Below are 14,906 nucleotides of genomic sequence, written 5' to 3'. Positions count from 1 at the left end.
GCGGGCGGCCAGCAGCGCGGGCCAGCACCGATAACAGCGCGTAACGGGAAATAGGAAACAGAACGGATCAGCCGGTCTGAGTCAAACACTTCACCCTGAGTAGTTACCAGAATAGCGCCAGCATATGAACGTAGTCTGCACACGGGAGCTGGGCAGAGCATACATGTCACTTATACTGACAATATTTTTGCCTGTAGGGCAGGAACTTCCAGGTTATAAAACCTCACGAATGTAGACGGGGAGGCCCAGCCCGCCGCCATACAAATGTCGTGGATAGAAATTCCGCTGGACCAGGCCCACGACGAGGCCATGCCTCTAGTGGAATGGGCTCTGATGCCCAGAGGGCACTGCAGGTGTTTGGAGGCATAAGCTGCTGCTATCGCGTCCACTATCCACCTGGACAAGCTCTGCTTCGAGGCGGCAAGACCCTTGGTGCGTCCGCCGAAGGAAACAAAGAGCTGCTCTGAACGCCTGAAAGCGGCGGAGCGCGTGATGTAAACTCTCAGCGCCCGGACAGGGCATAGGAGGTTATCACTGTCCCCACCATCGGATGCTGGCAGAGCCGAGAGGGAAATAACTTGTGCCCTAAACGGGGTTCCAATCGCTTTGGGGATGTAACCGTGCCTCGGTCTGAGAATGACTTTCGAGTCATTCGGCCCGAACTCGAGACATGCAGGGCTAACAGATAGCGCGTGCAAATCACCCACTCGTTTGACTGAAGACAGAGCTATCAGAAAAACGGTTTTAAGCGACAGATACTTTAGATCCGCGGATTCAAGCGGTTCAAAGGGAAAAGCCTTTAGGGCCGCCAGGACCAAGGACAGATCCCACGAGGGAACCGAGGGGGGCCGCGGGGGGTTCATCCGTCTAGCTCCTCTGAGGAAGCGGATAATGAGCTCATTCCTTCCCATTGCCCGGCCGAGCGTCGTCTCAGCGAACGCTGTAATAGCGGCCACATATACTTTGAGCGTGGAAGGGGATCTGCCCTTTTCCAACAGCTCTTGCAAGAAGGAGAGCACCCGCGGAACCCCGCATGCGCGCGGATCCAGGTTTTGAGTAGCGCACCATTTAGAAAACACCGACCATTTAGACGCGTAGAGCCGTCTCGTGGAGGGGGCTCTAGACTGCGTGATCGTGTTCACGACCCCTTCTGACAGGTCAACGGGTATCCGTTGATCACCCATGCATGCAGCGACCAGCGCTCTGGATGGGGATGCCAGATCGATCCAGCGGCTTGGGAGAGGAGATCCTTTCTCACCGGGATCGGCCATGGGGGTGAGTGCGACAGCCTCACTAGCTCTGGGTACCAAGTTTGGTTTTCCCATCGCGGGGCTATAAGCAGCACTGAGTGGTGCGTTTCTCTGATCCTCTAAATGACCTGTGGCAACAGGGAGATCGGAGGAAAAGCATACAGCGGGAGGCTGGGCCATGTCTGGGACAGCGCGTCTTCGCTCTTCAAATAAAACTTCAGGCATTGAGCATTGTCTTTCGACGCAAAGAGGTCGATTTCCGCTCTGCCGAATAGGCGCCAGAGAAACTGGACTGTCTGGAGGTGCAGAGACCATTCTCCCGGGGGAATGTTGTCCCTGGACAGTCTGTCTGGACCGACATTCAGGTGGCCCGGTACGTGCGCGGCTTTCAGCGAGCGCAGCGAGCGGTAAGCCCACACGAGAAGGCGTTCTGTCAGCCTGCACAGATTCCTGGATCTGACACCGCCCTGTCGGTTCACATAGGATACCACGGACATGTTGTCCGAGCGGACTAGCACATGGTGATCCCGTATGAATGGGAGGAAGCGCCTGAGCGCGTTCTCGACCGCTATCATCTCCAAACAGTTTATGTGGAGGCATTTTTCCCGGTCTGACCATAGGCCAAAAGCCGGTTTGCCCTCGAACAGAGCGCCCCAGCCTGAGGTGGAAGCGTCCGTCGAGATAATTTTGCGGTGTGAGATAGCTCCCATTGTCACTCCCCGCTGGTACCAGTCGGCCGCTAACCAGGGCTTCAGAGCTGAAACGCAGCTCTGAGTCACTCTGATGCGAATACCGCCGGAAGCCCATGCTCTGTGAGGCACTCGGGCATTCAGCCAGCATTGTAGCGGGCGCATTCGTAAAAGACCCAGCCGAAGCACTGCTGCGGCTGAGGCCATACAACCCAGTAGCCTCTGAAATGTTTTGAGAGGTACGGTGCTGCCCGGCCGGAGAGACGCGGCCAGGCGTCGAATGCAGCGCGCGCGCTGTGTCGACAGACGGGCCGTGTACTGATATACCTGACCGTCGAAGGCGAATCTCAAGAATGGCCTGTGACGGGGTATTATCAGAATCTGAAAAGCACGCGTCTTTTAGATCGAGAGATATAAACCAGTCCCTCGGGCGAATTTGCGCGAGAATTTGTCTGGTTGTGAGCATTTTGAACGGTCTTCTCATAAGAGCCTCGTTCAAACGTCTCAGATCCAAAATTGGTCTGAGTGCTCCGTCCTTCTTGGGAACGAGGAAATAACGGCTGTAAAAGCCCGACTCGCTCATGGAAGGGGAAACCGGTTCCATAGCCCTTTTGCACAGAAGTGTATTTCTGCTCGAAGTAGATGTGCTACTTCCCCATTCACTCTGGTCTCGATACGCGCTTGAAAGCGCGGAGGGCGGCGAGCGAACTGCAGAGTATAGCCCTGTTTTACTGTGCTTAGCACCCGTTCTGATGCGCCTGGAATAGTTTCCCACGCTTTTGCGTGTGCAGCCAGGGGCAGAATGGCCTCCGGGCTCCGATCGCCGCGCATCGCGGGCTCGAGAGCTCGAAACGGAGGGGCGGGCGCGGCGCGCGCGCTCTTGGTGCTTAGATACGGCAGATCGCACGCAGCGATAGCTGGCCGTTTTACACACAGTGTCCCGGTGGCTTTAGACGGGGAACATAAAGTGTGAGGCGCGACGCGCGATGGCGGCGTCGGGGCGAAAATGTTCGTTAGTATGTGTGAGCGCTCGAGGGCGGGCACAGGAGTTACATTCAGGGGCGGGCGCGGCGCGCGCGCTCTTGGTGGTTAGATACGGCGGATCGCACGTAGCGATAGCTGGCCGTTTTACACACAGTGTCCCGGTGGCTTTGGACGGGGAACATATAGTGTGAGGCGCGAAAATGTATGTGTGAGCGCTCGAGGGCGGGCACAGGACTCACATTTAAAACATGACCGGTCGTGCAAGGCCGTGTGACAGAGCGGGCAGTGAGTAGGTGTGGGCACGGAGAAGTGGACACGTGACCTACTTTTAACACTAAAGCGGCTTTTGCCTGCTTCATGAGAGTGGGCTCTGTGAGAGACACGGGATGTATAGTGCTTGTGTACAGGGGTGAGCACAGAACGTGGGCACATTCACTGTACTAGAAACACATACGGCGTCAGCCGTGCAACCAGACATTATGCTCTTTTGACATTTTCTGGGTTGCCGTGAGAACGGCGGATGCGCGCAGGCGAGCGAGTAGATACCGGCTCGTTGACTGCGGGGTAAACAGCTGCAGTAGCCGTGGCAACGGGGACTGACAGAGCGTTAAGCTTCGACGGTGGTCCAGCCGCAGGGCTGCGGGATTTAACCGTCTTTTCTTCTCTCGTGTTTAGACGCTCAAAAAATACTCGAGCACTCTGAGAAGGTGTGGTGCGAGGGGCGGGTTCGCTTTCTGTAAGTAAGAAAGACTGGCCGCGAGCTCGGAGAAGCAAGCAGCATAAATTTTAATTTCCCCGAGAGCTGGGATCGAACGCGGGTCTCTCGCATGAAAGCGTATGATTCTGCCACTGAGCCACAGGGGAATCACATAGGCTTTCAGTTAGCGCGAGCATATAAAAAGCGACCTCTTGTGTCGCGTCGGCGTTCGTTTGCAGGCGAGCGTGTGTTTAAAACAGGCTCGTTTACTGCAATAGTAATATTTCCAGTCGCCTGAACTTAAGAGGGGACTGAGAAATGTGTGAGGATTGGCGGTTGTCCAGCCGTAGCGAGACTAACACACTCTCTTCTCTTTTCGCCGGTGAGTGAGGCGCGCACGCTGAACGCTGCTCGTGACCGTCCGCTTTGTCATCCCTTGAACGGCGCAATCTGCACGGCCCAACGAGGGAGAGAGCGGGCTTGTTTTCTGTATGTAAGAAAAACTGGCCGCGAGCTCGGAGAAGCGAACAGCATAAACTTTAACTGCCGCGAGAGCGGGGATCGAACCCGGGTCTCTAGCTTGACAGTCTAGGATTCCGCCACTGAGCCACAGGGGAGAATACATTAGTACGCGGTTAGCGTCATCATGTCTTGTGACAGCGTTTGCTTGCAGGCGAGCGTGTATTTATAACAGGCTCGTATACTGCAATAGTAACAATTCCAGTCGCCTGAACTTAAGAGGGGACTGAGAAATGTGTGAGAATGGAGGTTATAGTCCAGGCCACGGCGGGACGAAAACACTCTGTTCCCCTTTCACCAGTGACGCGCGAGGACGGAGTAGCTTTCTTGTAACGTAAAGAAAGCTCAGACCGTCCGCTCCTGCCATCCCTTGTGAGCGGCGCAGTTTGCGCGGCTCGAACAGAGGGAGAGGAAACTCGCTCCGAGACCGTCCGCTCCTGCCATCCCTCGTGAGCGGCTCAGTTTGCGCGGCTCGAACAGAGGGAGAGGAAACTCGCTCCGAGACCGTCCGCTTCTGCCATCCCTCGTGAGCGGCTCAGTTTGCGCGGCTCGAACAGAGGGAGAGGAAACTCGCTCCGAGACCGTCCGCTTCTGCCATCCCTTGTGAGCGGCGTATTGCACGGCTCGAACAGAGGGAGAGTACGGGTATCTATCACATTCACCTCATCTCCTGACGCGGCGGCGGCGCGGGCAGAGACGGCGGTTGAGCGGCCGGGAGGGAGAGGGCGAGAGAGAGCTCGAGGGAGAGGTTCCGGCGAGCTCCTCAGTCACAACAGTCTCCGGTGGTCGCTGCGAGCGGCGCTTCTTATTGCGCGGCCCGGCAGGGACAGGCGGAGCGACAGCTTGGTCGAAAGCTTCAAGTCGAGCCCGCAGGGTCGACATTGAAAGCTCTTCGCACTCGGAGAGTGCGGTGGCGGCGTGCCCGCGGCCCAGTCGGAGAGCGCAGAGAGGTGGCGGTCTCCGTAGCTGAGCGGGGCGAGGCACGAGCCGCAAAAACGAGGCGTTTTTACAAAAACGCCTCGTGCTCTTTTAGAGTACACACAGAAACAGTAATAATGTAAAGGATATGTCGCCGGATAGCGTAGCAGGCACGGATGGCTGAAGGCGGCGAAGACGGCCGGCTTCCTCAGGCGCTGTCCTAAGCTTGCTGGTCGCTGGTTTCAACGGCGGCGGCTCTCAAGATCCAGCGATGCGAAGAGCGTCGCTGAAGACAAGAAAATCAGAATTTTAGCCTGTGAGCGCTGAATATATACACGCTGGCCACGCCCATTCTGACGGTTAGAAGGGCGCGGAGGGCGAAGCGCCCTCATTGGTTGCCGCGTTCATAGCGCTCACCGATAGGCTTAAGCAGTTGCAGCCGAGCAGCCAATGAGCACGCTTATACAGCCTGCCTAGGTCTGTCGGCTGCTGCACTGCGTTGACAATGAATACAAAATTAAGGATAATTTTTTGGCTTCAGATCTCGAAGAAAGAAGACTTTCCCGATGCGTAAGCTACTTACGCAATACGAGAGAACCTCTCGTAAGAGAACACACATTACTGCTGATGAAGCGCTGAACGCCACATTATCACCACATCACACCAACTTCTCAATAATACTGAACTCACTGAGATTATTCCATCATCACATCGACTGAAGAGAGTTTCAGTGTGAGGATGTGAGTTAAGCCTCATGAAAGAGCGATAACACTGAGAGACTGTGAATCTCCTGATGGAGTGATGATCTCTGAGACTCTGAGCTGATCTGGAACAACAAACACATAAAAGAGGAATAATACAATCAGAGGGAATAAAACCAGAGCTTGAGTCTCTTCATTGAGGAAGAGAAACCTCTTCAACTCCTGTACTGTCTGTCTTCTGTGTGTAGTGACTGTAAAAACACGTCTTTATCGCCTCTCTCTCTCTCTCTCTCTCTCTCTCTCTCTCTCTCTCTCTCTCTCTCTCTCTCTCTCTCTCTCTCTCTCTCTCTCTCGCTCTCTCGCTCTCTCTCTATATATATATTCAATTCAATTCAATAAAGCTTTATTGGCATGACAAAATTACATTTGTATTGCCAAAGCATCAAAACAGCATAGAAAATGATTTTGAACAATTTAGAATTCAGTGTGTAAGTGTTTGTTTTGTGTACGAGCGTGTGTGTGTGTGTGTGTGTTTGTTTGTGTCTGTGTCTGTGTGTGTGTGTGTGTGTGTGTGTGTGTGTGTGTGTGTGTGTGTGTGTGTGTGTCTGTGTGTGTGTGTGTGTGTGTGTGTGTCATCAACTCTCTCTTTTTGTGACAGGCATCGATGTATCTTGCCGCTAGTATGATACAGTCTCTTTTTTCACCTCAGAGATGTTGAAATTGTGTTTTGTTGTTCAATTTTAGGAAGTTAGGGCAAAGTATTTAAAATTTTGTGTAAAAAGTCCCTCTAATGTCCTCATAGTTGGGACAGCTGGTGAGAAAGTGTTGCTCTGTCTCCACTTCTCCCTGGTCACAGTACGGGCAGACGCGTCTCTCTCTGGGCAGCCAGTTCTGCCTGTATCACACACACACACACACACACACACACACACACACACACACACACACACACACACACACACACACACACACACACACACACAGACAGTTCTGTCTGTATCTGCCCGTCTCCACAGTCAGGCTGTGGTTGCTCAGTCTGTACCTCGTCATTCTTCTTCTGAGTGTGCAGTCCTTCACTGTACTCAGGTATTCTGCGGTTGTGTAGTCTCTATTTAGGGCCAAATAACATTCTAGTTTACTTTGTTTTTGTGTTGTTTCAGTCCAGTAGGTCAGGCAATGCTCTCGTTGAGCTTTTATAATGTGGTTGGGCCGGATTGTGTGGATGAGAGTGTCAGTGTCCTGAGGCTGGTTACTATTAGTGTTCGTCTGTGTGTGGAGCCTCAGGACCAGCTGAATGAGCGGGCTCTTCTCTCTCTCTCTCTCTCTCTCTCTCTCTCACACACACACACACTCTCTCTCTCTCTGTGTGTGTGGAGCCTCAGGACCAGCTGAATGAGCGGGCTCTTCTCTCTCTCTCTCTCTCTCTCTCGCTCTCTCTCTCTCTCTCACACACACACACACTCTCTCTCTCTCTCTGTGTGTGTGGAGCCTCAGGACCAGCTGGATGAGCGGGCTCTTCTCAGTGTTCATCTCATGGTTCTTAAGGGCTTTATAATGATAAGAGTTGGGGTCACTCATTTTTAGATGTTTCCAAAATTTGATGGCTCGTTTCTCCACATGTATTAGTAGAGGGTATTGGCCTAATTCTGCCCTGCATGCGTTGTTGGGTGTGTTCCTCTGTACTCTCAGGATGCTCTTACAGAACTCGGCATGCAGGGTTTCAATCGGATTTTTGTCCCATTTGTCAAATTGGTGATTTAGGAGAGGACCCCAAACTTCACTGCCATATAGTGCAATTGGCTCTATGACTGATTGGAATATTTTGAGCCAGATTCTGATTGGTATTTCAATTTGGATAGATATTTTGATGGCATAGAAGGCCCTTCTTGCTTTCTCTTTCAGTTCATTCACGGCCAAATTTAGGTTTCCATTTGCACTTATTATCTTCAGCCAGAGGTATGTGTAGCTTGTGAGATGGTCAAGTTTGGTCATACCAAGGGTGAACTTGTGTCCCTTTCCCTGACATCTGGGTCTTTTCTGAAACGTTAGTACTTTAGTTTTGGTTGGGTTGATGGTCAGGGCCCAGGTCTGACAGCACTGATGCAGGGTGTCCAGGTTCTGCTGTAGACCCTCTTCTGTTGGAGACAGCAGGACCAGATCATCCGCGTACAGCAGGAGCTTTAGAGAGGAGTCGTGAAGTGTGAGGGCAGGAGCTGCTGATTCTTCTAGGAGTTTCGCCAATTCATTAATGTAGATGTTGAAGAGGGTCGGTGATAGAGGGCAGCCCTGTCTCACACCTCGCCCTGTCTCACACCCCGCCCTGTCTCACACCTCGCCCTGTCTCACACCTCGCCCTGTCTCACACCTCGCCCTGTCTCACTCTCACACCCCGCCCTGTCTTACACCCCGCCCTGTCTCACACCTCGCCCTGTCTCACACCCCGCCCTGTCTCACACCTCGCCCTGTCTCACACCTCGCCCTGTCTCACACCCCGCCCTGTCTCACACCCTGCCCTGTCTCACACCTCGCCCTGTCTCACACCCCGCCCTGTCTCACACCCCGCCCTGTCTCACACCCCGCCCTGTCTCACACCTCGCCCTGTCTCACACCCCGTCCTGTCTCACACCTCGCCCTGTCTCACACCTCGCCCTGTCTCACACCCCGCCCTGTCTCACACCCCGCCCTGTCTCACACCTCGCCCTGTCTCACACCTCGCCCTGTCTCACACCCCGCCCTGTCTCACACCTCGCCCTGTCTCACACCCTGCCCTGTCTCACACCTCGCCCTGTCTCACACCTCGCCCTGTCTCACACCCCGCCCTATCTCACACCCCGCCCTGTCTCACACCCCGCCCTGTCTCACACCCCGTCCTGTCTCACACCTCGCCCTGTCTCACACCTCGCCCTGTCTCACACCTCGCCCTGTCTCACACCTCGCCCTGTCTCACACCCTGCCCTGTCTCACACCTCGCCCTGTCTCACACCTCGCCCTGTCTCACACCCCGCCCTGTCTCACACCCCGCCCTGTCTCACACCCCGCCCTGTCTCACACCTCGCCCTGTCTCACACCCCGCCCTGTCTCACACCTCGCCCTGTCTCACACCCCGTCCTGTCTCACACCTCGCCCTGTCTCACACCCCGCCCTGTCTCACACCCCGCCCTGTCTCACACCCCGCCCTGTCTCACACCTCGCCCTGTCTCACACCTCGCCCTGTCTCACACCTCGCCCTGTCTCACACCCCGCCCTGTCTCACACCCCGCCCTGTCTCACACCCCGCCCTGTCTCACACCCCGCCCTGTCTCACACCTCGCCCTGTCTCACACCTCGCCCTGTCTCACACCTCGCCCTGTCTCACACCCTGCCCTGTCTCACACCTCGCCCTGTCTCACACCCCGCCCTGTCTCACACCCCGCCCTGTCTCACACCCCGCCCTGTCTCACACCTCGCCCTGTCTCACACCCCGTCCTGTCTCACACCTCGCCCTGTCTCACACCTCGCCCTGTCTCACACCCCGCCCTGTCTCACACCCCGCCCTGTCTCACACCTCGCCCTGTCTCACACCTCGCCCTGTCTCACACCCCGCCCTGTCTCACACCTCGCCCTGTCTCACACCCTGCCCTGTCTCACACCTCACACCTCGCCCTGTCTCACACCCCGCCCTATCTCACACCCCGCCCTGTCTCACACCCCGCCCTGTCTCACACCCCGTCCTGTCTCACACCTCGCCCTGTCTCACACCTCGCCCTGTCTCACACCTCGCCCTGTCTCACACCTCGCCCTGTCTCACACCCTGCCCTGTCTCACACCTCGCCCTGTCTCACACCTCGCCCTGTCTCACACCCCGCCCTGTCTCACACCCCGCCCTGTCTCACACCCCGCCCTGTCTCACACCTCGCCCTGTCTCACACCCCGCCCTGTCTCACACCTCGCCCTGTCTCACACCTCGCCCTGTCTCACACCTCGCCCTGTCTCACACCCCGCCCTGTCTTACACCCCGCCCTGTCTCACACCTCGCCCTGTCTCACACCCCGCCCTGTCTCACACCTCGCCCTGTCTCACACCTCGCCCTGTCTCACACCTCGCCCTGTCTCACACCCTGCCCTGTCTCACACCCCGCCCTGTCTCACACCCCGCCCTGTCTCACACCCCGCCCTGTCTCACACCTCGCCCTGTCTCACACCCCGTCCTGTCTCACACCTCGCCCTGTCTCACACCTCGCCCTGTCTCACACCCCGCCCTGTCTCACACCCCGCCCTGTCTCACACCTCGCCCTGTCTCACACCTCGCCCTGTCTCACACCCCGCCCTGTCTCACACCTCGCCCTGTCTCACACCCTGCCCTGTCTCACACCTCGCCCTGTCTCACACCTCGCCCTGTCTCACACCTCGCCCTGTCAGGGCGCCCTGTCTCACACCCCGCCCTGTCTCACACCTCGCCCTGTCTCACACCTCGCCCTGTCTCACACCTCGCCCTGTCTCACACCCCGCCCTGTCTTACACCCCGCCCTGTCTCACACCTCGCCCTGTCTCACACCCCGCCCTGTCTCACACCTCGCCCTGTCTCACACCTCGCCCTGTCTCACACCTCGCCCTGTCTCACACCCTGCCCTGTCTCACACCTCGCCCTGTCTCACACCCCGCCCTGTCTCACACCCCGCCCTGTCTCACACCCCGCCCTGTCTCACACCTCGCCCTGTCTCACACCCCGTCCTGTCTCACACCTCGCCCTGTCTCACACCTCGCCCTGTCTCACACCCCGCCCTGTCTCACACCCCGCCCTGTCTCACACCTCGCCCTGTCTCACACCTCGCCCTGTCTCACACCCCGCCCTGTCTCACACCTCGCCCTGTCTCACACCCTGCCCTGTCTCACACCTCGCCCTGTCTCACACCTCGCCCTGTCTCACACCCCGCCCTATCTCACACCCCGCCCTGTCTCACACCCCGCCCTGTCTCACACCCCGTCCTGTCTCACACCTCGCCCTGTCTCACACCTCGCCCTGTCTCACACCTCGCCCTGTCTCACACCTCGCCCTGTCTCACACCCTGCCCTGTCTCACACCTCGCCCTGTCTCACACCTCGCCCTGTCTCACACCCCGCCCTGTCTCACACCCCGCCCTGTCTCACACCCCGCCCTGTCGCACACCCCGCTGTGAGGACGGGGACCAGTCTCGTGTTGATGACGCTGCAGAACATCTTCCCCAGATTGCTGCTCACACAGATGCCTCTGTAATTGTTGGGGTCTGATGTGTCTCCACTCTTGAATATGGGCGTTATGAGTCCTCTATTCCAGGTGTCAGGGAAATGGCCAACACTCAGAACCAAGTTGAACAGTTTCATTATGGCCAATTCGAATTTGGGGTATATATTTTTAAGCATTTCGTTAAGGATGCCGTCTGGTCCTCTTGACTTTTTTGTTGGCAGAGCCTGTATTTTATCCATCAGCTCTTCTTCTGTGATTGGGTAATCTAGTGGATTTTGCTGTTTGCCAATTATGTTTTCTATATGGTTTAATTTTTCATATATTTCTTTGTGTTTGTTTTATATTCATGTCTAATTTGCTATAAAGTGATTTTTCCAGGTGTCTCCGTCTTGTATTGTAATTTGTTCATGTTTCTTATTATTTAGGAGATTCCAGTTGTCCCAGAAACTGTGTGATTGGACAGATTCTTCAATAGTTTTGAGCTGATTTTGGATACATGTACTGTTCTTTCTTCTTTCTGAGTGTATTTTATATTTTTTAAGCTCCTCACAACAATGAAGACGTAAATCTGAATTGTCTGGTTGTCTGTGTTTTTGATTTGCAAGCCAAGTCAAGTCAAGTCAAGTTTATTTATATAGCGCTTTTCACAATACAGATTGTATCAAAGCAGCTTCACAGTATTAAATTAAAATAATACATCAATGTTTGTTTCTAGTGGAAACGTCCACGTTTGGTAATGCTGATCAATAGTATTGTTGATTGATTAATTAAATTAAATATCCCCAACTGAGCAAGCCAAAGGCAACAGTGGCAAGGAACCGAAAAACTCCATCAGGTGACCTAATGGAGAAAAAAAAACCTTGGGAGAACCCGGGCTCAGTCGGGGGCCAGTTCTCCTCTGGCGTTTATGAACTAGAGGTCGGATTTAACTGTAAGATTAAAAGTATTATATGAATGCCTGGCTGAAGAGATGCGTCTTTAATCTAGTTTTAAACTGGGAGAGCGAGTCTGAGCAACGAACAGTATCAGGAAGGCTATTCCAGAGTTTTGGAGCTAAATGTGAAAATGCTCTCCCTCCTTTAGTGGATCTGGATATCCTAGGTATGACCAAAAGCCTCGAATTTAGTGACCTTAAAGAGCGCGATGGATTATAGGGCGATAGAAGATCTGTTAAATAGACTGGAGCTAAGCCGTTTAGGGCTTTATAAGTCAGTAGCAATACCTTGTAATTAATACGGAACTTTATAGGTAACCAATGTAGTGATGATAAAATCGGTGTTATATGATCATATTTTCTTGATCTAGTAAGAACTCTAGCGGCGGCATTTTGGACTAACTGTAGCTTGTTTATTGAGGATGCAGGACAACCGGCTAATAAAGCATTACAGTAATCTAGTCTCGAGGTCATGAACGCATGAACTAACTTTTCTGCATCAGAAACTGATAGCATGTTACGTAGCTTAGCAATGTTTCTAAGGTGGAAAAAGGCTGTTCTTGTAACATATGAAATATGATTTTCAAAAGACAGGTTGCAGTCTAGTATAACACCCAGGTCTTTTACTGTAGAGGATAAAGTAACAGGACATCCTACGATGTTAAAGTTGTAGTGTGAGAGGTTTTGTGGGACAAGCAATCTTAAATTTTTCTTTATTCTTTTACAATCCGAATCAAACCATTTTTCATCCTTTTGTTTTTGCTTATGGTTTTTCTTAGTGGTTAGATATTGTAGCCAGATAATCAAATATGTAATTTATGTTTTCTACAGCCAGATTTATGCCATCTTCATTATGAGGATAATCGTAATCTATGAAGTTATCCATGAGTAAGCACACTTGGGGGTGGTCAAATGCGGTTAGGTATTTTTCAGTGCTGTTTTGAACCCATCTGTAGATGTTTTGGGTGTTGTACAGCTTACTGCTTTTGTTGAAAGCTCTGTCCAAATATATAATTATTCCTGTTGTCTGTGGTGTAGTCGGATAGGGATCCTGTTCTGGCGTTGAGGTCCCCACACATCAGCACACTTCCCTGGGCCTGGAAGTGGTTGATTTGGCTGTGGAGGGTCTCAAAGATGTTCTCGTTATAGTAAGGAGATTCAGAGGGAGGAATATACAGAGCACATGAGAATATATCTTTTGTAGTTTGACTGAGTTCTGTCAAAGTTGTTTATTGATTTTGAGCCAGATATGAGATTCTTTTTTGATTAGTTGGATGTACTTATTAATTTCAAGTTTGTGCCAGATTATGATGCCCCCTGAATCTCTCCCGCATGTGACTTTTTCATGTTTTTGGGACGATATGAATATTTCCCGATATCCTGGGGGACAGAGAGTGACCTCATCAGTTCTGCGCCACGTTTCCTGTAAGATTATTATGTCAATATCTAAAACACTTTTCTTAAAATCCAAGGTTTTGATTTTATATCCAAAACTTGATGAGTTAATGCCTTGGATGTTCCAAACTGTGATTGTCAGTGGTTTCATGCGGTCAATAAACAATTTTAACATTCCTCTAGAATAGAACCAACTCAACTTGAACCCGTTTAAAATGTAAACATACATACATTTACATATTTGTATTGTTATTGTTAGTTTTTTTTTGTATACATGCGTATATACACATACACACACACACACACACACGTATATATACATATACACATACATTCATCAGTGCATCTGTTCAAATTGGTGTCTTTTACTCACGACTAGTCCATCTATATATATGTCTCTCTCTCTCTTTATATATATATGTCTCTCTGTCTCTCTCTCTCTCTCTCTCTCTCTCTCTCTCTCTATATATATATATATATATGTCTCTCTCTGTCTCTGTCAGATTGAAAGGCCTCGAGTCTCTTTGAAAGAGGAACAGACGGCGAGACACTGAGATCCTCTTACAGCCACAGATGTAGAAATACAGGATTACATGAAGCAGCGTAGAGTATTAAACTGATAGAGAGACACTGCTCTGACTGTCTCCACTAACTGGCTAAAGCACTGTCACATTAAAGTGTAAAAGTCATTGAGAGATTTCTGCCGCTGAGATAGAAAAATCTAGTTAATTCAAAGAGAAAACAAGTTTATTTGGTAACGCTTTTTATAAAGTCTATGTATTATGCAGTATTGTAACATATAGTCCACTGGAGGCAAGTTTGCAGAACACAAATGCAGTTTATTATATTCCAAACAAGATCAAACATAAAACAAAGGCTTGGCATGAAACTCAAAACAAGACTTACAAACAGTGTTTACAGGAAACAATACTTGACGAGGACACCTGGGCTGCGTTCAGCCCCGACAAAACGTTGCACAACGTTTTTTAAACAGAAACGGTGATGCGTTGAACACACTGAACACACTAAAAATATAGGATATCAACATAATGATGTTTATATTTTTAGCTTCATTGCAAGTGTATGACATTTGGTATAGAAATAAACAATGGTAATTAAGTGCTTTTCCTAAAAATGAGAAAGAAAATAGAGGGTATTAAAACTATGAACTACAAATAAAGTCAGTATGTGAGGCTAAATAGATGTGTTTTAGTCTGAATTAGGTAAGATGTGTGCTTCAGTTTCAGCAATCCCTTCACTGGATTGGGATGTTCTCTTTTGTTCTGGGCGGCAAGTGCAGTAACTGTAACATCAGGCATATTTTGTAGTATTAAACACATATTTATACCAACTTCATCAGGCTCCGAAAATTCTTCACAAAGAACACAAAGAATGGCCTTCTCAGCTGCCATAGTTGCAACTCTTGCGTCATCAGAACAGTGTGTTCAACACATCACCGTTTCTGTTTAAAAAACGTTGTGCAACGTTTTGTCGGGGCTGAACGCAGGGGCTGTTTATTACTATACCAAATGTCATACACTTGCAATGAAGCTAAAAATATAAACATCATTATGTTGATATCCTATATTTTTACAATAAAACTTACACAAACATGTC

At 51.4% G+C, this 14,906-nt stretch overlaps 1 protein-coding gene across 1 annotated transcript in view; it reads left to right on the top strand.

Annotated features, from left to right (window-relative positions):
- The window catches only part of LOC308681702 (adhesion G protein-coupled receptor A2-like), a 95,779-nt gene extending 84,248 nt beyond the window's left edge, over positions 1-11,531 (top strand). Inside the window, exon 13 of the mRNA XM_081350787.1 lies at positions 11,386-11,531. Within this exon, the coding sequence (XP_081206913.1) occupies positions 11,386-11,415 (30 nt within the window). The 3' untranslated portion in view covers positions 11,416-11,531. The remainder of the gene's footprint in view (positions 1-11,385) is intronic.
- Positions 11,532-14,906: the final 3,375 nt, after the last annotated feature.

Source organism: Scardinius erythrophthalmus, assembly GCF_964197995.2.
Source record: "Scardinius erythrophthalmus genome assembly, chromosome: 21".
In the NCBI taxonomy this organism is placed as follows: domain Eukaryota; kingdom Metazoa; phylum Chordata; class Actinopteri; order Cypriniformes; family Leuciscidae; genus Scardinius; species Scardinius erythrophthalmus.
This window is presented reverse-complemented; position numbering and strand designations above follow the sequence as displayed.